Raw genomic sequence first — 26,342 nt, 5'->3', positions numbered from 1 at the left:
CGTCCGTCTATTGGGTACTTTACCAGGGAGTAAACATCACTTGAGTTTGACCAAACTGCGGGAGGCAGTGGAAGACAGAAGTGCCTGGCGTGCTCTGGTCCATGGGGTCACGAAGAGTCGGACACGACTAAACGACAACAACAACAACAAAACATCACTTGAGAGAGAGGAGGACAGACCTTGCCTTGTCGAGGGAGGGAGATGCTTCTGGAGGGGCAGTTGCCAAAAGAGCTGAGCTGAGATATAAAATAGGGGGGGGGGGAGTATGTTTAGTTACCTAATTAAATTAAAATTAATGACTGAGCAGGGCTTTGAACATGATTCACCCAGGTCAGAGTCAATATTCTAGCCAAGGCACCAGAGTGCAGGGCATATGGGGCTTGTCAACCTGGGAAGGGAGCCCACTTAGGAGGAAGAAAACTCTGACCCTAAACCTCTGCTTCCTTGCGGGATATATTTGGGGGGAGAAAAGGCTAAGGCGTAAACCTTACACATCTGGAGTGGAGTCCCTAAGATGGTTGGATGGTACCTTGTACACCTCCTGCTGCCAAATGTATTTCCCCCCAGTTTTCAGGGTTTTTATTATTTGCTTTTATTAAAAGATATTCATGGATAACAAAGATACACATAACACCTCTGTTTTCAGTTCATAGAGTCCTTTCTACATGTCAGTTACACTTTGTGAGACATTGCTGTCAAAGGGGAAGGTATCCCCAATATACGAAATACTACAAAAGTATTGCTCTGCTGTCCTTTGGACCTTATTATCAGTGAGGCCGAGAGGGAGTTCTTGTCATCTGGGCATCTCACGGGGAGGTCACTTTTGAGTTGCTAACCCAGCAGTTTGACTTCACCTCCAGAGGCTTACTCCATTGTCTGCGAGACAGATGTCGAAACGATAGCCTCCTACCAGCCAGGCCAGATCCCTGAACCCAGAGGAAAGTAATTCTAATCATGTGTGGCCATGTTTCTCCTATGCTTTTGGTGCCTAATGATGCCAAACCTCCAGGCTAACCTATGTAATGTCTCTCAACTTCTGTCAACACTTACTGTGGAAGCCCTGAACAACCTGAGATCAGGATACCTGAAAGACCAGCTGAGTACTTACATCCCAGCCTGGTCACAGAGCTCATCCTGGTCACAAAGGCCCGACTAGCCTCACTCACTTCTTTAAGTGTAGCTTGATAAATCTCCCCAAATGCGACAGGGATGCATCCTGACACACTCTTATTTTTAGTACGTGAAAATTGTTATACAGTATATACTACAGAACTGAAGGGACCCTGAGAGTCATCTAATCGACCCCCCCCCCCCCCGCAATGCAATCTTTATTGTTGGGGTTATAAGATAAAAGGAGTGGGTTGGAGGATATTTTTTATTGAATTTATATACAGTGGTACCTCAGGTAAAGTACTTAATTCGTTCCGGAGGTCCGTTCTTGACCTGAAACTGTTCTTAACCTGAAGCACCACTTTAGCTAATGGGGCCTCCCACTGCCGCCGTGCTGCCGGAGCACAATTTCTGTTCTCATCCTGAAACAAGTTCTTAACCCGAGGTACTATTTCTGGGTTAGCGGAGTCTGTAACCTGAAGCATATGTAACCCGAGGTACCACTGTACCGCCCTATATCCGCAGGTCTCAGGGCTGTTTCCAGTATAAAATCAGAATTATAATACCCCAAAGTACATAATCAAAATAAAAACAACAACCCAATAACACACACACATTTTAAAAAGGGCATACCATTCCAGCTTAGGAAAACAAGTTTGCAACATTACTGTCTAGGCCCCCAAAAAATCTGATAAAAAAACAGTGTGTAAAAATGCACGTGTTGAAGAATCGCTTTAGCATCCACCTGACCTCTACAGTATTGGCAAATCTCCCCCATGACCGCTTTCTCTCTTCGGCTTCGGGCGGATCCTCGGCTCTTTACGCGCGCCTTGGCTTGGGCGCTTCGCTGCGCATTGCGCTTACATCTAACGGAGCCTCGTGCGGCTTCCTCGCGAGGAAGGAAAAAAAAGCAACATAAGGATACAGACTGCCAGGACTGGCGGTCGCTGCTGCCGCTGATCCGGAGCGGAGGCGGAGCCGAGCGGAGTCTCTTCCCGCCCCGCGGGCGGAGGAGGAGGATCGGCTCTGGAAGGCGGCGCCTGGCCGGGTTTCCTTCCGCGCACGTGGGCGCCCGGGCCCCGGAGGAGAGCAGAGAGCCATGGCGGGCCGTGGGACCGGAGGGAAAGGCGCCGCCGACGCCGAAGCCGCGCTGGGGACCTGCCTGGAAGCGGTGCTGGGCAGCCGGAGCAGCGCCAACCGCGTCTTCGAGATCCTGGAGCTGCTGCAGGTGAGCGAGGCGCACGGGCGCCGCCGGGGGAACCGGGCGCTCCGGCACCTCTTTCTTTTTTTGGGGGTGGTGGGGAATCCCAGGAGCCGCACGACCCGAACCAAAGAGGATGGGGAGGAGGAGCCATGTTCAGGAAGGGCAGTTGCCTCTGGCCACGAGTGGACGCCAGTCTCAATGCTTCCCATGCTTGGGTAGATGGATGGATAGATGGATGCTGGGTTTAACTCAAAGGAGAAGCCCCACCGAGTTCGCAGGTGCTTGATGTTGTTGTTGTTTAGTCGTTCAGTCGTGTCCGACTCTTCGTGACCCCCTGGACCAGAGCACACCAGGCACTTCTGTCTTCCACTGCCTCCCGCAGTTTGGTCAAACTCATGTTTGTAGCTTCAAGAACACTGTCCCACCATCTCGTCCTCTGTCGTCCCCTTCTCCTTGTGCCCTCCATCTTTCCCAACATCAGGGACTTTTCCAAGGAGTCTTCTCTTCTCATGAGGTGGCCAAAGTATTGGAGCCTCAGCTTCACAATCTGTTCTTCCAATGAGCACTCAGGGCTGATTTCCTTAAGAATGGAGAGGTTTGATCTTCTTGCAGTCCATGGGACTCTCCAGAGTCTCCTCCAGCACCATAATTCAAAAGCGTCAATTCTTCGGCGATCAGCCTTCTTTATGGTCCAGCTCTCACTTCCATACATCACTACTGGGAAAACCATAGCTTTTACTATACGGACCTTTGTTGGCAAGGTGATGTCTCTACTTTTTAAAATGCTGTCTAGGTTTGTCATTGCTTTCCTCCCAAGAAGCAGGCGTCTCTTAATTTCGTGGCTACTGTCACCATCTGCAGTGATCATGGAGCCCAAGAAAGTAAAATCTCTCACTGCAGGCACACAGGCAGGCAGGCACACATACAGTCCAAGCCAGCGCCTCCTATAGTTCACCAGTGCCAGATTTATGTATAAATTAAACAAGGGATGCGGGTGGCACTGTGGGTTAAACCACAGAGCCTAGGACTTGCCGATCAGAGGGTCGGCGGTTCACATCCCCGCGACGGGGTGAGCTCTCCTTCCTTGGTCCCTGCTCCTGCCAACCTAGCAGTTTGAAAGCACGTCAAAGTGCAAGTAGATAAATAGGTACCGCTCCAGTGGGAAGGTAAACGGTGTTTCCGTGCACTGCTCTGGTTCGCCAGAAGCGGCTTAGTCATGCTGGCCACATGACCCGGAAGCTGTACGCCGGCTCCCTCGGCCAATAAAGCGAGATGAGCGCCGCAACCCCAGAGTCATCTGCGACTGGACCTAATGGTCAGGGGTCCCTTTACCTTTACCTCTAAACAAGCTATAGCTTAGGGCCCCACTTTCTTGGCTTCCGTTTCCCACACTTTCCAAGCATGGAATGTAAACACAGACATGTGATATAACAATCACACATCTAGCAACGGGAGAGAATGAAAATACTGACAAACCATTCATTATTCCATTATTGCATCCATCAAAACTTATTTACACTGTTGAATTTATCTTAACGCTGCCAGTGTTTTCAGCTGTACACAATTATTTGCCATATATTCAATAAACGTTTTCCAATCTTCTCTAAACGTATGCTCTTCTTGTGTTGTTCTTCTATATGTTAAGTCTGCAAGCTGAGCATATTCTTCTTTGGTTGGGACCTTGCTCGTTTTCCATTTTCCCTCCTTCCCATTCCCATACAGGATGAGCAGAAGGAGATTGTCTTGTGTGCCATCCGGACCTGCAGCCGCCTCTTTGGGTCTTTGCTTGAACGGGGAGAGCTCTTTGTTGGGAACCTGCCTCTGGAAGAGCCATCTTTGCAAGGTGAGGATGAATATCTGGGCAGGAAACTGGACTAGGGGGGAAATTGTGATGGGCACCACTGGTATTTATTTATCTATTGCTTGCCTGCCATTCACCCTAAGGCCCTAGGGCTAGGTCACATCATTAAAACATACTGTATTTTTCGCCCTATAGGGCGCACTGGTCCATAGGACACACCTCATTTTTTGGGGGGGAATGAATATTTCCCCCACCAGCCGCGGGGCTGGGGCGGGGGAAGCCCGAGCTTCCCCCGACCCCAGCCCCCAGAACAGGCTGCTATCCGCAAGCCTTGTGAGCCTGGCGGCAACTCCCACCAGACTCGCAAGGCTTGCGGACCCCTGCTTGCTTCCTGAGGCCTGGAGAGCAAGAGGGGTCGGTGCGCACCGACGCCTCTTGCTCTCCAGGCTTCAGTGAAAGCCTGCATTCGCCCCATAGGACGCACACACATTTCCCCTTCATTTTTGGAGGGGAAAAAGTGTGTCCTATAGGGCGAAAAATACGGTAACATTTAAACCATTTTAAAACAACTCTGTGGTTGATCCACAACCAGCTGAAGACTCCTTCTATTTCTGATATACAGGTGTGGGTGCTAATACAGTGGTTCTCAAAATTAATCCATTCCAGAAGTCTGTTCCAAAACCAAAGCGTTCCAAAAGCAAGGTGTGCTTTCCAATAGAAATCAATGCAAAACGGATTAATTCGTTCCAGACTTTTAAAAACAACCCCTAAAACAACAATTTAACATGAATTTTACTATCTAACGAGACCATAAAATGAAAGCAATAAAAAATGTACTGAAGTCACACAGTCAGTCAGTAGCTGAACTGGGTTCCACACACAGTCACCAAAAAAATAAAAACACAAAATAAATAGCAAAAACAGACAGAGCTCGGCATAACACTCAAAACGGATGTGTGGCACTCAAATTGGAAGTGTAACACTCAAAACGGAGCACATTCGGCTTCTGAAAAAAGTTCGCAAACTGGAACACTTACTTCTGGGTTTGCAGTGTTTGGGTTCCAAGTTGTTTGAGTACCAAGGCGTTTGAGAACCAAGGTACCACTGTATTTATGCAGTCAACACAGCTCTATCTGAAATGGATATTGAATAACAGTATCCATGAGTTTTAAAAAAAACCATGTATAATTAAAGGACTCTCAGACTTATCCAATGTACAGTAAAACAGGCGGAGCACTCTTTCCATGGCAGAAACACTCAGGAATTGTTCAGCAAAAGAAAAAACCCAAACAGATTCCTAGCAAGAGAGGTCATACATAGAATAAGGTTGTTGAACTTGAAAATCCTGACAAAAATCTGTTTGCTCATTTGTTTTTTTCTTTCTTGACTATAACTTGAACTTGATTGACCGATAAACATTTGATTGACAAAAAACCCGTTTGTCATTCCCATCTGCCTTCTCCCTTTTCTCCTTTCCCGCTGGGCCCACACACCCCATTTTTTCATCTCGCCCCCTCCAGAGAGTTACAGTGCAGAAGATAAGTACAAAATTTGGATGAGGCATCGATACAACAGTTGCGTACATTGTTTGGGGGAACTGATGGGCCACAAGTCTTTCCAAGTCCAGGTGAGTTTTGCTGGGGTGATGAGTTTGGCTACATGACTCTGCTGTCAGGGAGAAAGGCGGGGTATAAGTAAATATATAGGCAGCCCCCTGTTTACGCAAGTTTATAGCTTTGTAAACAAGCATTTTGGTTTCCCTGCAAATGTCCCAGTCCTCATACACTCTGCACTTCAATCGGGAGAAAGCCGCACTCGCAGAGCTCAGGCAATGCTGGATTTCGGCATCAATGTTGGCCCTTGTGGAAAGATAACTGCTAAGAGGAAGGTACACTTGGCAAATCCACACGGTGATCGACTCCTGTCTGGAAACCAATGTCCTCACTGCGGAAGGATGTGTGGATCCAGAATTGGCCTCCACAGTCACTTACGGACTCATTGTTAAAACCGTGTTTATGGAAGACAATCTTACTTGGCTAGGAGTGATTGCCAAAGAAGAAGAAGAAGCAAGTTTAATATGTGCACAACCGTGTATACGCTCATTGTTCCGAACCTGGAAGAGACTCAGAAATGTCATAAAGGCGTCACTGGAAAGGGTGGAGTGGGGTGTTTGCAGGCTTTTTCAATGGGTTTCAATTATACACAATTTCACTGGTGCATGCGGTGCCTTGGAATATAGCCCCTGCGTAAACGGGGGGCTGGGACGCGGGTGGTGCTGTGGGTTAAAGCCTCAGCGCCTAGGGCTGCCGATCAAGAGGTCGGCGGTTCGAATCCCCGCGGCAGGGTGCGCTCCCTTGTGGTCTCTTCCAACTCTATGATTCTATGATTCTATAGGAGTGCTCTGATGGTGTTTCCTGCTTGGCAGGGGGTTGGACTCGATGACCCTTGTGGTCTCTTCCAACTCTATGATTCTATGATTCTATGATTCCCATTGTTCGGTCCCAGCGCCTGCCAACCTAGCAGTTCGAAAGCACTCTCGGGTGCAAGTAGATAAATAGGGACCGCTTACTAGTGGGAAGGTAAACGGCGTTTCCGTGTGCGGCTCTGGCTCACCAGAGCAGCGATGTCACGCTGGCCACGTGACCCGGAAGTGTCTGTGGACAGCGCTGGCTCCCGGCCTCTAGAGTGAGATGAGCGCACAACCCTAGAGTCTGTCAAGACTGGCCAGTACGGGCAGGGGTACCTTTACCTTTACCTTAAACGGGGGGCTGCTTGTAATAAAAATAAAATACTAATAATTTATTATTTATACCCCACCCATCTGGCTGGGTTTCCCTAGCCACTCTGGGCGGCTTCCAACCAAATATTAAAAACAATACAGCGTCAAGAATGCTTGGGAAGGAGGCTGGCCGGGCAGAATGACCATCACGACTTAAGACTGTGGCTGCATTCACACATGCATTGCATTAGTTGAACTGATTATAAGGCTAGCTCTTCTGTCCTGATGTTCTCTTTCCCTCTCCCCCTGTTTATTTAAAGGAATCTGCCCTCTGCACCCTGATGAAATTTGTTGAATTGGAAGCCAAGCACCCTCTGGTCAAGAACGAGTGGCGGTTTAACTTCCCGCGAGAACTTTTGAAAGTAAGTCACACTTTTGATACCATCGACCATGACATCCTTCTGGACCGTCCAGGGGAGCTGGGGGCTCTGTTAGCAGCGGTTCCACTCCTTCCTCCTGGGCTGTGTTCAGAAAGTGGGGGGGGGGATGAGTGTTCAGACCCTTGGGCTCTCATTTGTGGGGTGCCTCAGGGCTCCATCCTCTCCCCCATGCTTTTTAACATCTACATGAAGCCGCTGGGAGAGATCATCAGGGGGTTTGGGCTGGGTGTTCACCAGTATGCGGATGTTACCCAGCTCTGCCTCTCTTTTAAATCAGAACTGCTGAAGGTGGTGAATGTCCTGTGAGGGTGGTTGGAGGTGTTTGGAGGATGGATGGTGGTTCAAATATATAAAAGGATGTCACATAGAGGAGGGAGAAAGGTTGTTTTATGCTGCTCCAGAGAAGCGGACACGGAGCAATGGATCCAAACTACAAGAAAGAAGATTCCACCTAAACATTAGGAAGAACTTCCTGACAGTAAGAGCTGTTCGACAGTGGAATTTGCTGCCAAGGAGTGTGGTGGAGTCTCCTTCTTTGGAGGTCTTTAAGCAGAGGCTTGACAACCATATGTCAGGAGTGCTCTGATGGTGTTTCCTGCTTGGCAGGGGGTTGGACTCGATGGCCCTTGTGGTCTCTTCCAACTCTATGATTCTATGATTCTATGGATGGTGGTTAACAGATTGAGGTTGAATCCAGACAAGATTGTTTTTTTGGGGGATGGGGTGGGCGGGTGTGGGGGACTCGCTGGTCATGACTGGGGTAACTGTGCCCCTGAAGGACCAGGTGCGCAGCCTGGGAGTCATTTTGGACTCACAGCCCCCTTTTTGCCATCACTTATTCCCTCTTCGTCTCTGAAGATTTGTTTATGGTCCAATTTGGGATTAACATAAAGTACTCCCCCCTTTTTTCTTCTTCTTCAAGCATATGAATTCCTGTCCTAATCCTTTATTTAACAATCATCTTCTGTGTTGTCTCTTTATACAGGTTGCTTGGTAGCAAATAACCGCTAGTTTTTGTCTCGCCAAAATATGTGTTATCCTAATTCGTCAGTTTTTATTGTTCAAACCATTAACATTCAAAGAGAGCGATTTTAAATCCATCATTGATTCTTTTTATAGAGCTTAAAGTCATTTTAAAAAATTGTAATGACCTTATTTACTATCTTCTTCCTCCCGCTATTCCACCTGCTTATCTCATAGGTCCTTTTTGTATTTCCTCCAAAATGCTTCTGCTTTTATTGGCTCTACACATCTTTGCTTTATATGTAAAAGAAAGTCCTTCTGGATATTCCCTTCTCACAGATCATACTTTGTCCTCTATTGGCCTGTTTTAGGGTTCTTCCCTCTTGGGGTATTTTGTTCCCTTAAACATCCTTATATCACCCTCTTTTTTGAGGGTGCTTAAGGATTGGCACTAGGGACGCGGGTGGCGCTGTGGGTTAAACCACAGAGCCTAGGACTTGCCGATCAGAAGGTCGGTGGTTTGAATCCCAGTGACGGGGTGAGCTCCCGTTGCTCAGTCCCTGCTCCTGCCAACCTAGCAGTTCGAAAGCACATCAAAGTGCAAGTAGATAAATAGGTACCGCTCCGGCGGTAAGGTAAATGGCGTTTCCGTGCGCTGCTCTGGTTCGCCAGAAGCAGCTTAGTCCTGCTGGCCACATGACCCGGAAGCTGTACGCTGGCCAATAAAGCGAGATGAGCGCCGCAACCCCAGAGTCGGCCATGACTGGACCTAATGGTCAGGGGCCCCTTTACCTTGGCACTAAGAAGGCGAGTTTGTTGTTTGTGTATCGCAAGCCAGCTCACATGTGGCTCTCCAGATGTTGCAGAAATCCTAACACCCATAAGTTCTGACCATTATCCATGCTGCCTGGGAATGATGGGAGCTGGACTCCATCAACATTGTTGGACAGCCACACGTTTTGTGGCATAGCTAAAGGTCCATTTGGGTCAGCATTTTTGTTCCAGCTAACCAGATGGCCTGGGAGGTATGCAAGCATGTAGGAAGGCCTTGCTTTGTGTGGTTGCTTGTTTTCATAGTACATAGCATTCAGAGATACACTGTCTCTGAAAATGGAGGTTCTATTTGAGCAAGAAACTGCATCTCAGTGAAAGGGGGGAGCGTTGAGTGAAAAGGGATGGGCAGTATGATGGTTCAGCTGATCTTGCCTGCTGAGCTCCTGCCTTCCTTTCCTTGCGTTTTTCTTCTTTAAAAAACATTTTTTAAAAATAATTTTTTGCTAGGTGGTTGTGGACGGCTTAATCCCGGTGGAAGATAATTCTTCGCTCTTGATTTCTCGCTTCCAAGAATACTTGGACCATGACGATGTCCGGTTCTTTGTGATGAAGTCAGTGGCTGAAAATGTGGGTGGCGTCATGCAGAAGACCAAGAAGGTACTGGAAAATGTCAGCCGGCTGCAACGAAGAGGCTGAGCCCAGGGTGGAGCCTTGTAAATGACGAGGCATGTCTATATAGATGAACAGGTGGCGCTTATCGGATAAGGGTCAGTCTCCAAAGTCTGCTATATCCAGGAGCAGAGAAGAATATAATAATAATAATTTATTATTTATACCCCACCCATCTGGCTGGGTCTCCCCAGCCATCCTGGGCGGCTTCCAACAAAATATTAAAATACCGTAATACATCAAACATTAAAAGCTTCCCTTCAGATGTCTTCTAAAGGTCTGGTAGTTGTTCTTCTCTTTGACATCTGATGGGAGGGCGTTCCACAGGGTGGATGCCACTACCGAGAAGGTCCTCTGTCTGGTTCCCTGTAACCTCACTTCTCGCAATGAGGGAACCACCAGAAGGCCTTTGGCGCTGGACCTCAATGTCCAGGCAGAATGATGGGGATGGAGACGCTCCTTTAGGTATACTGGACCGAGGCCGTTTAGGGCTTTAAAGGTCAGCACCAAGACTTTGAATTGTTGAATTGAATTATTATTATTATTAATAGTAGTAGTAGTACCCTGCCCATCTGACTGGGTTGCTCCAGTCTCTCTGAGCAGCTTCCAATATATATAAAAACATAAAGCATTAAACATTAAAAACTTCTACATACAGTGCTGCCGTCAGATGTCTCCCTATGGATTTTTTTAATATACTGCTTTCTTTTTTACATGCACATACTACTTATTATAATGATGAAAAAATTCAGCTTGGAGAAATGCGCTAGAAAAGCATGGTTCTAAAGCAGCAGTCATATGAAATCATGTTATTAGTAGTTGGATTACTTTTACTCTTATTATTATTACTGCTACTATTTAGGGTTAATGGCTTCTAAACAGTTCACAAATCAAAAAGAAAGCAATTGCAGATTGGCAACACCCCTTCACCAAAACACCGGATGATTCTCAGCACATGGTAACATGGAGGCAGGCTTTTTGCATCAAGAGAGGAAAATGTAGCCCTCTCTGAGCTGGGGAGAAATTTAACCGCTCATTAAAATAAATTGGGAGAAATGTTTTTGCCAGCTCTGTTAGAAATAAGGAGGGACATTTTGCTTGTTGCCGGGAAAAGATTCCCCATGCTGCTTTTTGGTGCTTGTGATCACTGCCCAAAGCGGAGGACTCGCGCAACACCCTCACCTTGAAATCGGATATTTTTATTTTTATTGATTTTCCATTTTTAACAATATTATAACATCATATTACCTTTTACAAATTTTAGCTCTGCTGATATTTTGACTTCCCTCCGTTCCATCATTTGGTTTTTATAGAACACGACTTAAATCCGCACATTTATAACCGTCAAAATTCTACATTTATCTTAAATTATTTTAAACCTAAAGCACAAGTAGAAGGTTTCTTCTTTTAAACGTTGCGAGCTTTATCACTGTCCCGCTAGTGTCTTTATATGGTTACAATGATGGGTCTGTGTATTGAACAAATTTACTCAACTCTCCCTGAAACGCTTGGTCCCTCTGGTTTCAGATTCTCCCTGTCAGCTTTGCCAATTCCACATACAGTGGTACCTCGGGTTAAGTACTTAATTCATTCCAGAGGTCCGTACTTAACCTGAAACTGTTCTTAACCTGAAGCACCACTTTAGCGAATGGAGCCTCCTGCTGCTGCCGCACTGCCGGAACATGATTTCTGTTCTCATCCTGAAGCAAAGTTCTTAACCCGAAGCACTATTTCTGGGTTAGCGGAGTCTGTAACCTGAAGCGTATGTAACCTGAAGCGTATGTAACCCGAGGTACCACTGTAGTCCATCATCTTCATCTGCCATTTGTCTATCGTTGGTAATTCTTGCTGCTTCCACTTTTGGGCTAATAAAATTCTAGCTGCTGTAGTAGCATACATAAACAATTTCTGGTCAACTTTTAATATTCCCACTCCTGTCATCCCCAAGAAGAATGTTTCCGGTTTTTTTTGGAAAGTATATCTAAACTTTTTTTTTTAACTCATTGTAAATATTTCCCCAAAATACTTTAACTTTATCATAATTACACCACATACGATAAAAATCACCCTCTTTAACATTACATTTCCAACAATTCTTATTACTCATTTTATGCATTTTAGCTAATTTAGTTGGTGTTGAATACCATCTATGCATCATTTTCATTATAGTTTCTTTCTTTCTTTTTTTAAATAATATTTATTCGAAGTTTAATAATTACAAAAGAAAGAGGAGAAAAGGTACAATAAAAAAGAGAAAAATAGAGATAGAAAGAATTTTTTTAAAAAAAAATACATAAAACAACACCTCCACCCCACTAGAAAAAGTGGGTTTTTTCACAATTCTTTCCTTCAATGACTTATTTCCTCGACTTCCTCCCACCTCCCTTTTTTGTATTCCAGTTAATAATTAAGTCAGCAAATTATTTCCATCTTTCGTTGCTTCATTTTAACCTTATCTTCCCATCAACATCTTAAAGATTATCGGTACTTCAATCTAATAAAGAGAGAGAGAGAAAAAAAAGACCCTTAAATCTTGAACCCTTAAATCTTAAATCCTTATCATATTTCAACTAAAGTCATATAAATTCATTCCACCATCTCCCAACATTCCTTAATTATACAATATTATACTAAATAATGTTTTAAAAATTTTCATTATAGTTTCTGTCAATGCCATGCATGCAGTGAATTTAATTCTGTAATTCCATAACTTTGACCAGGCTTTGAATTGAATATTATGTCCAAAGTCTTTTGCCCACCTAATCATCACCTCTTTAACCTGTTCATCTTTTGTATGCCGTTCTAAGTCATGCATTTTTGATAAGATTTTTATTTTTCCTCCCCACAATTCAGTTTCTAGCTTAGATCTAAAACTTTCAAGGCCATTCTTCCTATTATCCTTTTTAAACGCATCATTTATTAAACGATATTGCATTCAAGTTTGGTTCTTTGTGTGTCTTCCACGATACAACAATGTGGGGTTTTTCTTCTTCTGCAGGTGCCACTTCCAGTGTACCAGAAAAACGCCTTTGCCCTCATTTCATCTATTTCCATGCCGAGCGAGGAGGGCGAGATACAGAACTTCCTAGTGAGAAACAGTGAGTGAAATCTGGCAGCTGATCGTTCGGACATATTTGTGTTAGGACTGGGGCGCTTTGACCAACGCAGCCCCCCTAAAGTGCCTAGCGACTCTACCTTGCCAGCGTTGGAGATTTCAGTGAGGCAACCCAAGGGCCACATTCACTTGAGAGCAGCTTTCTAGGGGCCTCAGGCTAGGGATGGGCAGGGTCAGAGGCAAAAGTGGTCAGAGCCCTTCATGCAGCAGGCTGCATCCCATCCTCACGAATGTCGAGAGTTTTCTACCTGTACTGATGCCTCTCCAAGCTCCCTGGCCTAGGAAGCACCAGACATTTGAAACAGCATCACGCCACTTTCAACGGGCATGGCTTCCCCCTGAGAAGAAGAAGAAGAAGAAGAAGAAGAAGAAGAAGAAGAAGAAGAAGAGGAGTTTGGATTTGATATCCCGCTTTATCACTCCCCTTCAGGAGTCTCAAAGCAGCTAACATTCTCCTTTCCCTTCCTCCCCCCCAACAAACACTCTGTGAGGTGAGCGAGGCTGAGAGACTTCAGAGAAGTGTGACTGGCCCAAGGTCACCCAGCAGCTGCATGTGGAGGAGCGGAAACGCGAACCTGGTTCCCCAGATTACGAGTCCACCGCTCTTAACCACTACACCACACTGGCTCACATCCTGAGCATACTGGGGACGGGGCTGTTGTTTGCTAATGGTGTTAAGAGTTGTTAGGGGGCAGCCTCACAGAGCTAAAATTCCCAGACTTCTTATTGCTTATTATTTAGATTTGTATAATGCCCTTCATCCATAAATCCCAGCATAAAGGTACTAGATCAAAATGCACGATAAAAACAAGAATGAAACAAAACAATAAAGCAGTAAATCAGTAGTACAAACTGTGGGTAATGCAAATCACTATCCTGTGATATCATATATGAGTTTGTACTACTGGTGAAGCCCAAGACGGTGAAACAAGGCTAATATTCTGGAAATCCTTGTCTTAGACTCTGTGAAAGGATTCTGTGGAACTGCAACAACCTTTCGTGTGGATTGTTGGACTCTATGAACAGACAGGTGGAATAGACACTTTCACATATATGGACCTTATGCATAAACTGATTAGAGAATGAACTGATCCACTGGGTCTTCTACATTTTTTGTTGAACTTCATGAGCTACTTCTGTTGAAATCTACATTGCAATACAATGAATAGGATATATTATTTTTTCAAACGTACAGCCGGTTACGTCTTGTGTGTTTATTGAATATGTTTCACATAAACAGTGGTTTGTTGTTGTTTTGGGGTCTGGACTTTCTGCAGGCTGAATAGGCTCCACTGCAGAGGTGTGGCTCCTGCCTCTCAGACTTGGTCGCACTTTGCATTTTTGTTTACCTGACGGTCTCCTTCTTTTCCTCTCCCCCTGCAACAGCTAACCAGGAAGAATGGAAAGTCTCAAAGCTGAAGGTAGGTATTGATTAATGAATGTTAGATGACATCTGATTGATTGTAAAAGGTTATTAGTACAAAGTTTAAAAATTAAAAAAGACCCAATATTTAAAGATACAAGGAAATCAAGTAATATTAAGATACTAAAATTAAGATAAAAATTAAGTAAGACAGAGGGAAGGGATTTGTTGTTTGAATATATGATTTGGAATACAGAGAAGGGAGGTTTGGGGAGGTCGGAGAAATAAGTTAATGCAAGGAATACAATGAAGATAAAAATGTTTTTATTTTTGTTTTTGTTTTTTCTGATACTTTTTGCTGTTTTGTGTTTGTGTTATATTGTATTTCTTTTTTTTCTTTTGGTGTTGGTGTTCATTTTTTGTTGTTTCATTTTTTATGTAAAACTTAATAAAATATTTATATATAAAAAAAACAAAGCTGAAGGTAGGTATTTTGGGCGGCTGAATGGAATTCCGTTTCTGCTCTTGACTTGCACGTCCTGTTTTGTTTACAACACGAAGGGGAGGGTCGGCCTGGGTGGGCGGCCGACCTCTGGGGAGCATCTCGACTCACATCAGCCCCAACTAGCATGTCCCACGATTGGGCATGGGGTTGAGGGCACCAGGTTGGCTAACTGGGTTTAGGGTTGCTCTCTGATGCAACTGTTTTGCACCTGTGCAGGTGGCTGTCTGAGTGTTTCTGTCATGAATTCTACTGATACTGACCCAGAGTGGATTCCAACATGTAGTTAGCAGAGTAAAAACCTAAACACGTTGCAGGATTCCCAAAAAATGGACCAGAGGCAATTAATATTTCATCCAGCAGAGCTTTACTGCTATTGAAGGCAAATGAGCATAATGGTCACAAATCCAATTCATTCAGGATTGGCACTGCCCATAAGAAATCCAGTTGCGGCAGACCTAACTTAAACTTACAATAACTTATACAGTGGTACCTCAGGTTACAAACACCTTAGGTTACAAACACTTCAGGTTACAGATTCAGCTAACCTGGAAGTAGTACCTTGGGTTAAGACCTTTACCTCAGGATGAGAACTGAAATCGTGCGGCGGCGGCAGTGGGAGGCCCCATTAGCTGAAGTGGTACCTCAGGTTAATAATGGCTTTAGGTTAAGAACGGACCCCCAGAACGAATTAAGTTTGTAACCAGAGGTGCCACTGTAATAAGACTAAAACCTTAACGCTCAGCATACTATATACAGAACACCACACCAGAAGGAAAGAGAGATAGAAAGTGAAGCCCAGGTTCCTTCTGACCTTATCATTCTAGTCAGACAGAAAAAGATAACAAGCCCGGGTTAAGCAAGCCGTACTCAGCTTCTCTGAAAGAATAACCCAAACATCATGAACCTTTTGCTTGGTTCCAGTTTGTATCACACAGAGAAGCTTCCAGAACCCTCTTGAATTAATTAGAATAGGAAAGATCTCCACACATCAGATCGATACTTTCTGTTCCAAGAAATGCAAACTGATAGTTTCTTCCTGGAAGTGACGAGGCAGCAGGGATGGTGGCCATCATAGGCTCCTTTTTGTGGTCTTTCATCAGTAGCCACCGACTGAGGTCCAGGCTAGCTATTCTCAAACTCTCTTCCTTCAGAGGGAGTGCTCTGCATATATTCCTATCCCAGCCAACCCCAGAGCATCAGCTGTAGAACCCCCTGTTGCAAAGCAATCTGCAGAATGTTCTAGGGTCTTCTGGAATGTTCTGGAATCCATTCTGGAACGCTCCTCCCGTGGTTGGAGGTTGCTGGGGAAGAAAATGTGCTTGCTCTTATAAATCCTCTGAGGAAATCTGAACCCGCCGAGAAGCTTTCAAAGAATTCCCTGGTTTTTCCTGGGATGAGAGTGTGAAGACCGTAGTGGTCCTTTTGGTGTGATAATGCTTTCCAACATGAGCCCACTAAAGCCCAATGAACGCAAGATGGTTCCTGCGGAGACCTACTTCCTCCATGTTCTTTCTGCCCTTTCTGTTTCCAGGAGCACAGACGAGCGTTTGAGAGGATGTGGCTTGTATTTCTCAAGTACAAGGTGAGTGTCTGTGCTGTTGAAGGTTTTAATAGAATTGTAGAATTAGAAGGGACCCCATGGGTCATCTAGCCCAACCCCCTGCAAGGCATCCGTGGTTTTTGCTTTAATGTCAACAACTGCACTCTTTCATTACAGTAGGTTTTTTAATGATTTCTTTCAAGCGGTTTTACCCCAAAGAAGGCTCCCAGAGTGGTTTGCAGTGACCAAATATCGCACCGGCCCCTCAGGCTAAAAAGGGACAGCGCAAAAGGGGAAAAAGGGAGATTTGGGAGGAAGGAAGGGAATTCAAAAGCTGGGCGCCAGTTCTAAAGTTCTTCATAAAGATCATCTGGAATAAGAACGGTTCTGGGAGAGGAGGAGCCGGAAGTTGTTGTTCTTCCAGCAGAGCCAATGGTGTGGCCCTGCTCTGCTTTCTTTCCTTTCTTCTTCTATAGCCTGATGGATTGTCATCCATAGTGGATGATGCCGGAAGGAAAACCTGCTTGACTGTGACCGTCTGACTATCCTTCCTCTCTCCCCAGCTACCTGGCAGCCTCTACAAAAAAGTGCTGGTAATTCTTCACGACTCGATCCTCCCTCATATGAACGAGCCAACCCTCATGATAGACTTCCTGACAGTCGCCTATGACATAGGTAGGTCGAGAGGTCACGTTCTCCAGGTGTTGGAGAGTGGTGATGCTGGACTGGCAAGTCAGCTGTGGGCCATATGAGCTTTGGGGTGAACCTGAGTGGCCAACCTGGGGTTACGGGCTGCGAGAGGCCTGAGGAATCTGGGTCTTTTGCACACCTGGCTAAGGAGGGTCTCTGGCTTGGCTCTGGCATATGCCGTATTTTTTGCTCCATAAGACACACCTGACCATAAGATGCACCTAGTTTTTAGAAGAGGAAAACAAGAAAAAAAAATTCTGAAGGAAACAGTGGATATGTGATTTTTGGGGTTCATGCTGTGGCCACAGACGTGATTTGACGGTGAGTTTGGGGTAGCCCAATGCAAAAATCCTGAGAATCCATGCTTTTTAACCACATTTTTGCGCCATTGCGGCCCCACAAAACAGTGGATGCGGGGGTTTTTTGGTGCAGGCTGTAGCCATGGACATGCTATGTGATCTGATGGTGAATTTGGGGTAACCCAGTGCAAAACTCCTGAGGATCCATGTGCTTTTTCCTCCCCCCTTCCAGGCAGCCTCCTTTATCGCTAGCGTCCTTTATCTCTCTTCTGCTCGCTTGCAGATCAGCTGCTCAGCAGCTTTTTTTCAACACCCCCTTTCCTCTTTCAAAAAAAAAAGCACGATCTGCTTTTCGCCCCTGGGCAATTTGGCTCCAGGGACCACGTATTCGCTCCGTAAGACGCAGAAACATCTCCCCTTACTATTTAGGAGGAAAAAAGTGTGTCTTATGGAGCAAAAAATACGGTAATCAGTCTGGCCTACAGTGTTTTTTGCCTCTCTGCCAGCATGGAACTTGATGATGGCCTGTGTGGGCCTCTTGGTAGTCACCCTTCCATGCTGGGCTGCTGCAATGCGCTTGATGTAGGGCTGCCCCTGGAGACTGTCTGAAAGCTGTGGTGAACACAGGATTCGGCTGCTAAGTTGAGGGGGTAGGGCAAGAATAAAAACGGAATTAGTAATACAAAATATATAATGATAATAATTAGCTTCAGCAAGGCAGCTGCATCATGTGCCTTCGTACTGTGACAACTTGGTAAAACATTCTGACTGCATGTCTTGTGAGTGGCTGAACTAGGATTTGTGATCCAGTATATGCTGTTGACTTATGTATGCAGGTTTTCAGCATTTTAGAAATTTGTTTCTAATATAATAATCTATTGTAATAATTTATTGTTTATACCCCGCCATCTGGCGGCTCCCAACAGAATATTAAAAACACGATCAAACATTAAAAACTTCCCTAAACAGGGCTGCCTTCAGATGTCTTCTAAAAGTCAGATAGTTGTTTATTTCCTTGACATCTGATGGGAGGGCATTCCACAGAATGGGCGCCACTACCGAGAAGGCCCTCTGCCTGGTTCCCTGTAACCTCGCTTCTCACAATGAGGGAACCGCCAAAAGGCCCTTGGAGCTGGACCTCAATGTCTGGGCTGAACGATGGAGTTGGAGACGCTCCTTCAGGTTTAAATAATAGCATTCAGTCCACACGCATGTGTAGTTCTGCTTACGAGTTAAGAGCCTGGTTCCTACCCATTTGTTGCTTCCCCAATAACGTTCCCTCCCCCCCCGGCTTTCCCTCATGCATAAGACTGAACCCTATTATTACAGAATTCCTGCTTTTATAATATATACTGTTTTCAGTTGTTTTTCTGGTGGAAGGTGGTGGACTGGAGGTTTTTTAAACAGGTTGCATGGCCATCTGTCAAGTATTCTTTAGCACAGCAGGGGGTTGGACTAGATGACCCTCGGGTCCTCTTCAAGGTCTACAATTCTGTGGTGTGGTTATGTTTTTTTTAAAAAAAATGGTGTATTTCTGTGTATTGCTTAGAAAAAAAGTAAGCAGTTTAGAATTGCTTTTATTTTAAGTAAACGAATGAATGCTTCTCTCACAGGTGGAGCAATCAGCCTCCTTGCCTTGAACGGGTTGTTTGTCCTGATTCTGCAGCATAACCTGTAAGTTTCCCTGGCTCCCTGGGATGTGAGCCACTCTTGGGATAATCATGCATTGAAGCCCTTTCATATGCTGAATGGGCGGTGTCTGGCGAGTGAACCTTGGTTAAAGATCTTGGTTCTTGCCATCTCTCACAGAGATAGGGAGGCCAGCTCAAGATGCTAAATGTACAGGGACGTTGTACAGGGAATGTGCAGGCCCCTCGCTCTGTATCTGCGTCAACCCCACGTGAAACTTGCCTTTTGCAAGCCGAGTTGCGCCCAAACATCTATCGTCAACCGTATTATAGAAGCACCATAAGTAAAACACAGAACACCACACGACGCAGCGCAAAATAATCTTTAAGTGACTGGCTGGACAAGAGAGTTTGGGGCAGCTGGACAGGGGTGTCTGCGTGAAAAAAGTCTTTAAGAGACTCCTGGAAAGCAAAAGTGAGAATTCCTACCAAATTCCACAGCACTTGGGAACAGTGAGGCTAAATCTCCAATTTCTGTAGCACAGGGGACAACTAGCAACCCTTATCCAAAATATTTTTGGTGATCGAGCTAGGCTTTATAAGAGCTCAGGCGATCCTTAAGAGCTTTGTGTATTAACTCTAGAGCCTTGAACCTGGCTGGGTAGGCGTAGTTTATTTATTTTTTAAGAGATGAATTTGAGATTGGCTTTGAACCAAAGAGCTACTTCTGGTTGTTCTTGCTGGAGCTCCTGCTTGTTGCGCTAAACCGTGGTTTGGTGTGAAGTGCAAACGCAGCCGCTGTGTTAAATGTGTTTTCACTATCTTTGGAGACAGTAGTCACTCAGATGTGTAAGAGGGTTCAGCGAGGCAGCTTGCGTATCTGTTTTGGTCTCCATAGGGAATATCCGGATTTTTACAAGAAGCTCTACAGCCTTCTGGACCCATCTATCTTCCACGTGAAATACCGCGCCAGGTTTTTCCGTTTATTGGATTTATTCCTGTCTTCCTCGTAAGTACGCACATGACCAAAATGCCACAAGGCCCTTTTGTCTCCTGCTTGCTTAGACTTTGATCAAGTAACATGAAGGCTCATATCCCCTTTGGCTGTTTCCAAAGGCTAGCCTAGCCCTCCTAAAACCTTCTTCATTTTCTTTGGCAACAGAGAATACAGTGGTACCTCAGGTTACATATGCTTCAGGTTACATACGCTTCAGGTTACAGACTCCGCTAACCCAGAAATAGTACCTCAGGTTAAGAACTTTGCTTCAGGATGAGAACAGAAATCGTGCTCTGGCGGTGCGGCAGCAGCTGGAGGCCCCATTAGCTAAAGTGGTGCTTCAGGTTAAGAACAGTTTCAGGTTAAGAACAGAGCTCCAGAACGAATTAAGTACTTAACCTGAGGTACCACTGTAAATGAGACAGGTTTGAGGATCTCTTTTCAGTAGGTTTTAAATCCACAAAGAACCTCTGAAAATCCACCCACCTCCTCCAAAAAACTAAACAACCTCCCCACTTCAATTACTTTGATTTTAAGTGCTGGAGTACTTTTGAAAGCCCTGCTTTTCTCTGCAGCATGCCTTAAACATAATTTGCAATAAGCAATTGGCAAGACAGGCGCTGAGATTCAGAAGCAGGGGAGAAAAATATATGGGGGAAGCTGTGTTCCGCATCATGTTTAAATTATGCAAATAAGCAGATTTGCATATTTGTTTTATTGCGTGAAATTTATACCCCACTTAATTGTAACAAAAAAACCCCAAATCCCTTCAAAGTGGTTTACAATTTGAAGAGTTGCGTACCCAAGTACAGTCGTACCTTGGTTCTCGAATAGAATCCGTTCCGGAAGTCCGTTCGACTTCTGAAAACATTTGAAAACAAAGCCTTGGAAGCGCCGTCGGACGTTCAGGTTCCAAAGAACGTTTGCAAACCGGAACACTCCTGGGTTTGCGGTGTTCAGGAGCCAAAACGTTCGAGTTGCAAGGCGTTCAGCAACCAAGGTGTGACTGTACTGATATTCAGAGGCCTTTTCTTTGAGTGACCTTGAACTGGGCTTGTGTGATGGTGGGGAAGAGAGGAAGAGAGTTTTCACCACCCTCTCCTCTTCCCTTCCATTAGGCACTTGCCCGCATATCTGGTGGCTGCCTTCACAAAACGACTTTCTCGCCTGGCACTCACAGCACCGCCTGATGGCTTACTGATCGTCATCCCCTTCATCTGCAACCTCTTGCGGAGGCATCCGGCGTGCAAGGTCCTCATCCACAGGCCCGAAGGCCCTGCAGGTAAGAGGAAGGTGGCACAACCTTGAACCATTTCTGGACAAAGGCAAAGGCAGTGCTGAGCTTTTCTGTGAGCGTTCTTTTTGCCTCTGTCCAAAATTGTGGGACGTGCACATGCACATAGCTTGCATCAAAGGGTCGCCAACCTTTTGAACCCTATGGAACAGGGGTCGGCAAGGCTTACCGCGCACCTGAAATCGCATCTACGCATGTCCGCAGTGCCAGAAATTGCTTCTGCACAGAAGTGATTTTCAGCGCTGCAGACTCGGTTTGGGGGTGGCTCGTGGGCCGGTTAAATGGCCTCCGTGGGCTGCTTCCAGCCCATGGGCCTTAGGTTGCCGACCCCTGCTATGGAAGTAGGAAAGCCTGGAGTTTTTTTTAGTACTGTTTATTTGATATTACCGGCAACGAAAAAGTATTTACAATCTTAATGCTTCCATACCATGCATTCAGATACTCAACAAAAAACTGTCCCACCTTTCCTCAAAATCAGCATTCCTTTTTATTTTTTTGAAGGAGTGAACTTATCCATTTCGGCCACTTCCAAATGTTTTATTAGCTGCCAGAGTGTGTTGGCACTCCTGTTTTCTAGGTACCTTTCAAGGGAGAAGAAGACAACCCCTATCACAACATCATAAATAAGGGAGGCTGTTTGGGTGGGGCCCTCAGAGGTTTTTGGCATCGGGAAATACCTCAAGAGAGCTCTGTTGTGCCTGAGGGGGCACCAGGCCCTCTGGCCTAGATGAAATATATGCCAAATTGTCTGGGAAACCTCGTCATGCCAGCTGGTGACCATTGGGACTGGTAGGGTGGAAGGCAAGCAGCCCAACAACAGCAGCGAGAGCCAGAGTTGATGACACCTAAAGGCATAAAGGGATGCGGGTGGTGCTGTGGGTAAAACCTCAGCGCTTAGGACTTGCCGATCGTCAGGTCGGCGGTTTGAATCCCCGCGGCGGGGTGCGCTCCCGTTCCTCGGTCCCAGCGCCTGCCAACCTAGCAGTTCGAAAGCACCCCTGGGTGCAAGTAGATAAATAGGGACCGCCTACTAGCGGGAAGGTAAACGGTGCTTCCGTGTGCTGCGCTGGCTCGCCAGATGCAGCTTGTCACGCTGGCCACGTGACCAGGAAGTGTCTGCGGACAGCGCCGGCCCCCGGCCTCTTAAGTGAGATGGGCGCACAACCCTAGAGTCGGACACAACTGGCCCGTACGGGCAGGGGTACCTTTACCTTAAAGGCGTAAAGCAGGGAGGCCAACAGTAGGTGGCGCTAGAGCCGGTTCTGAGGTATATCCTCTTGGGACACGGGCCTCACATTTTTGCTGGTAATGGCGTTCTGTGTTTCCTTGTAGAGATGTCAGAAGATCCCTACTTGATGAGTGAAGAAGAGCCTTCGGAAAGCAGAGCGATGGAGAGCTCTCTTTGGGAGATACAGGTACGTTTCTGGGTATCTCAGCGGCTCCCTTGTGTGCTGGTGCCAGGTTCCAGTGAGGGAGCCTGGTCACACCCACTCCAAAAAATGGCCCCAACCCTCCCCAGCTTCTCTCCTTGCTACTCCATTGACGGGCTGCTCCAAAAGTGATGCAGAAAGCGCTGGTGGGATTCAGCACTGTGTACCTCTTCAGCTTGGCCTGAATCTAGAAAGCCAGGTCACCGGGGAGAAAGGCTTTGCAGAGACCTCTCCCTGATGTGCTTGCTCTCTGCATGCAGGGAGCTCTTCGCATCGGGCAGCATTCGAAAGCATTCCTACATTCCCTACTTTCAGAAGTGGAACGGTCCAGAATTTCGCCACTTCGTTTTGCCTAAAATGTAGAAAATGTCTAACGCTTGCCGAGGGAGACACAGGCAACTGCAAACAGGAGCAGGTAGCCCTTCTCTCTAACAAAAGGGCCGAGGAACATTTTTAACCCACCCGAGGCTGCAGATGTCTGCCTGAAGCGTGGGGCGCTCTGCTTCAGCACGCCCTGCGCTCCGGGCAACAGGCTGCTATCCACAGGCTCCCCAGGCTTGCTGATAGCTTCCTGAAGCCTAGAGAGCGAGAGGGGTCAGTGCGCACCTACCCTTCTCGCTCTCCAAGCTTCAGCGAAAGCCTGCATTCGCCCCATAGGACGCACACAGATTTCCCCTTCATCTATTGAGGGGAAAAGTGCGTCCTATAGGGCGAAAAATACGGTAACAAGTAGTACGTAATTTTTTAAAAAACTAAAAAACCCCAAAGCAAAACAACATTATAATTCTATACCTTCTCATCTAGTACAAAGGTATACAAATGAAACTTTTATTCTAATACATATCCATTTATTTATAACCTACTATAATTTTTATAAATGTTTTCCAAATATAGTATTTTTCCATACACAGTCTATGTCTATAAGCTCTCCAATTGTATGTAGCAAGAGCTGTCATGTCTTCTATCCATTCATTAAAGGGAGCCATAGATTTATGTTTCTAGTAGATCAATATCAGTCTTTTAGCTGTAGTGAGGGCATATAGAATCCTTTTATGTTAGCCAGTTGTCATATTCCGTGTAGTAGGTAGATAATTTAAAATAATAGTACCCTCTGGCAACGTTAACTTTCCCCCCAAAGTAATATTTGTACAATCTAGTACTCTCTCCTAAAACTTCATAGGCATAGGACATTGAATAAACATATGTGTCAAAGAAGCATTATTACGTGTACAACCTGTTGTCATAGATAGTCCCTTTCTAGACAAAGCCACTGGGAATTTGTGGCAAAATTGAGGTTTGGACAGGGGAGCCTATCCCCACTTGCTGACAGGAGTGTCTGTCAGAAGCAAGTTGGCAATAACTCACATGGTATTAGTGAAGTTAAGTCTTTTTTGAAAGAAACAAAACGGCCCAGGAGGCCAGGCCTAGTGGGCACAGCAACCCTTCCCCTTCCTGCAGTTGTGAGGACTGCCTTCCCTCCACTCTCTTGAGTCTCCTCCTCCAGGTCCTTCCCAAGCAACCTGAGACTTCTCTACCTGGTCTTTCTTTCCTGCGCCTCCTTCATACCTCTTTGGGAACTGGGAGGAGGGGAAGACAGCCTAGTTTCCTCACCAGCCAGACTCATCTCTGGTTCTTGGTCCTTCTTGGTCCCCCTCCTCTCCAGCCTCCACTTCTGCCTTTGCTTCTGGATTGCTCCCTGCCACACCCTCATCCTGCTCACTAAAGCCTGTCGCCTCTCCAGCTTCCGGCACGTCCTCCTTCCAGTCTGCTCCCTCTTCTCCCTCTGACCACTTATCATCATTCTTCCCTTGGGGTTCCTCAGCTGGTGCCTTCCACCACTCCTCTGTGTCCAACCAGTCAATGACACTTGCACACTTAGCTGCCGTATTTTGCCAGGGATTTGCCGGGGCCACTCTAGCAAGGCCTTGACTTAAGCTGATGGTGAGTTCTGTTCTTCCCGGCGCCTCAGACCCTGCAGAGCCATTACCACCCAGAAGTGTCCAAGGCTGCTACCACAATCAACACGTCGCTGTCGGAGATGGAGGATGACTTATCAGAACTCCTGGAGTTGACTGCCTATGAGGTAAGTGATGCTCTTTGTGTGAATGCAGCAGTGTGTGTGAGAGACTGAAATCCCAGACCCACTTTTTAGAAGAAGAAGAGTTTGGATTTGATATCCCGCCTTTCACTCCCTTTAAGGAGTCTCAAAGCGGCTAACAATCTCCTTTCCCTTCCTCACTCACAACAAACACTCTGTGAGGTGAGTGGGGCTGAGAGACTTCAAGGAAGTGTGACTGGCCCAAGGTCAGCCAGCAGCTGCATGTGGAGGAGCGGAGACGCGAACCTGGTTCCCCAGATTACGAGTCGATCGCTCTCAACCACTACACCACACTGGCTCCAGTGTGTTTTTAAAAACAAAGAAGCTGTGCATCTCCAGCGCTTTCGTTTGCAGAATCTCTAGAAACAGGGGAACAGCCTTTTTATTTGCTAACTTCAGGAGTTTTCCCAGACTGAGGGCCCCCCCTGCCCAACATGCCTCTGGCCATATTCCAGTAGTGGGCGGGGCCAGAGGCAAAAGTGGGTGGGGCAATGGGATGCAAATGTTACCATTGCACAGTAAGCTAGTTTCTTCACAAGCACAGATACACCTCTCTCTGTCTTATATCTAGGCAGGCAAAGAGTCAGTGTGTTCAATCTGCCCCGCTGGTGTTGTTTTCCCAGTCAAATTTGCCCCACCAGGGTGGACAGTGGGAGAAAATGGGGGTCCGCAGTACAGTGGTGCCTCGCAAGACGAAAAGAATCCGTTCCGTGAGTCTCTTCGTCTAGCGGTTTTTTCGTCTTGCGAAGCAACCCCATTAGCGGATTAGCGCTGTTAGCGGTTTAGCGGCTATTAGCGGCTAAAGGGATTAGCGGCTTAGCTGCTAAAAGGCTATTAGCAGCTTAGTGCCTTAGAAAAAGGGGGTGGGGAGCGAAAAAAAATCACAGCAACTCGCAAGACATTTTCGTCTTGCGAAGCAAGCCCATAGGAAATTCGTTTTGCGAAGCACCTCCAAAACGGAAAACTCTTTCGTCTAGCGGGTTTTCCGTCTTGCGAGGCATTCGTCTTGCGGGGCACCACTGTATTGGCAAACCAAATTGCAAAAGACTGATATTTTGTCTGCCTTTCTCTCTCTCTTATCTCTATCTCTCCCCACCGCTACCAGATCTTTGATAGGGACATAAAGAAAGAAGCCACAGATATCCCGCTGGAATTTCAACAAGCCCGAGGTCTGTTTGGCAAGAAGGATGATATTTTTGCTGAATATTTTACATTGGGATGATTAAAAAACAACAACTTGTAGTGTTGGAAATACTGTACAAATAAAGCTTTGCTTCTGTTATTTAAGAGGTTGCACATTGCTTGCTTTTTTAAAAAAATACTCGGCACACCTTTGCACCCAGAACAGACCATGTCTAAATATGTGGTTGAATCCCTGGGGTGACCAGTGGGGATGGGAAACAGATCATACCACTTCAGACTGTTTGGTGGGTGTGAGAGAATGATGATTTATTCAAAACTGTATCCAACATAATTCTCTGCCCACTGGTACAAGGGCTAAGTTTTAATGTTGTGCACCCTGCAATTGTGCTAGTGGAAACTCCCTGAGCAGCAGAGGGCACAATCTCTTGTGCAGTAAAAGTACCAGCCACTTGGTTTATGCATGCAACCCCAATCTCCGAGTGGTGAGAGACCCTGGGGTTATGGTTTTGCTTACCCTGGTCCTCAGTTCCTTTGGAAGGAAGGTCAGCAGAGACTGGAGC

At 46.1% G+C, this 26,342-nt stretch overlaps 1 protein-coding gene across 1 annotated transcript; it reads left to right on the top strand.

The window, feature by feature from the left end:
• Nucleotides 1-2,144: 2,144 nt before the first annotated feature.
• On the top strand, nt 2,145-25,926 carry NOC4L (nucleolar complex associated 4 homolog). Its single transcript, XM_083418327.1, has 15 exons — nt 2,145-2,338; nt 4,037-4,157; nt 5,636-5,742; nt 7,155-7,256; nt 9,519-9,668; nt 12,679-12,778; nt 14,182-14,216; nt 16,195-16,245; nt 16,767-16,878; nt 18,806-18,866; nt 19,719-19,829; nt 20,936-21,099; nt 22,444-22,526; nt 24,511-24,624; nt 25,745-25,926. Exons 1-15 carry the CDS (start codon nt 2,210-2,212, stop codon nt 25,859-25,861), a joined length of 1,557 nt encoding a protein of 518 aa, XP_083274453.1. The 5' UTR covers nt 2,145-2,209; the 3' UTR covers nt 25,862-25,926.
• Nucleotides 25,927-26,342: the final 416 nt, after the last annotated feature.

The sequence above is a fragment of the Podarcis tiliguerta genome (genome assembly GCF_965153285.1).
Source record: "Podarcis tiliguerta genome assembly, chromosome: 16".
Taxonomy (NCBI): domain Eukaryota; kingdom Metazoa; phylum Chordata; class Lepidosauria; order Squamata; family Lacertidae; genus Podarcis; species Podarcis tiliguerta.
This window is presented reverse-complemented; position numbering and strand designations above follow the sequence as displayed.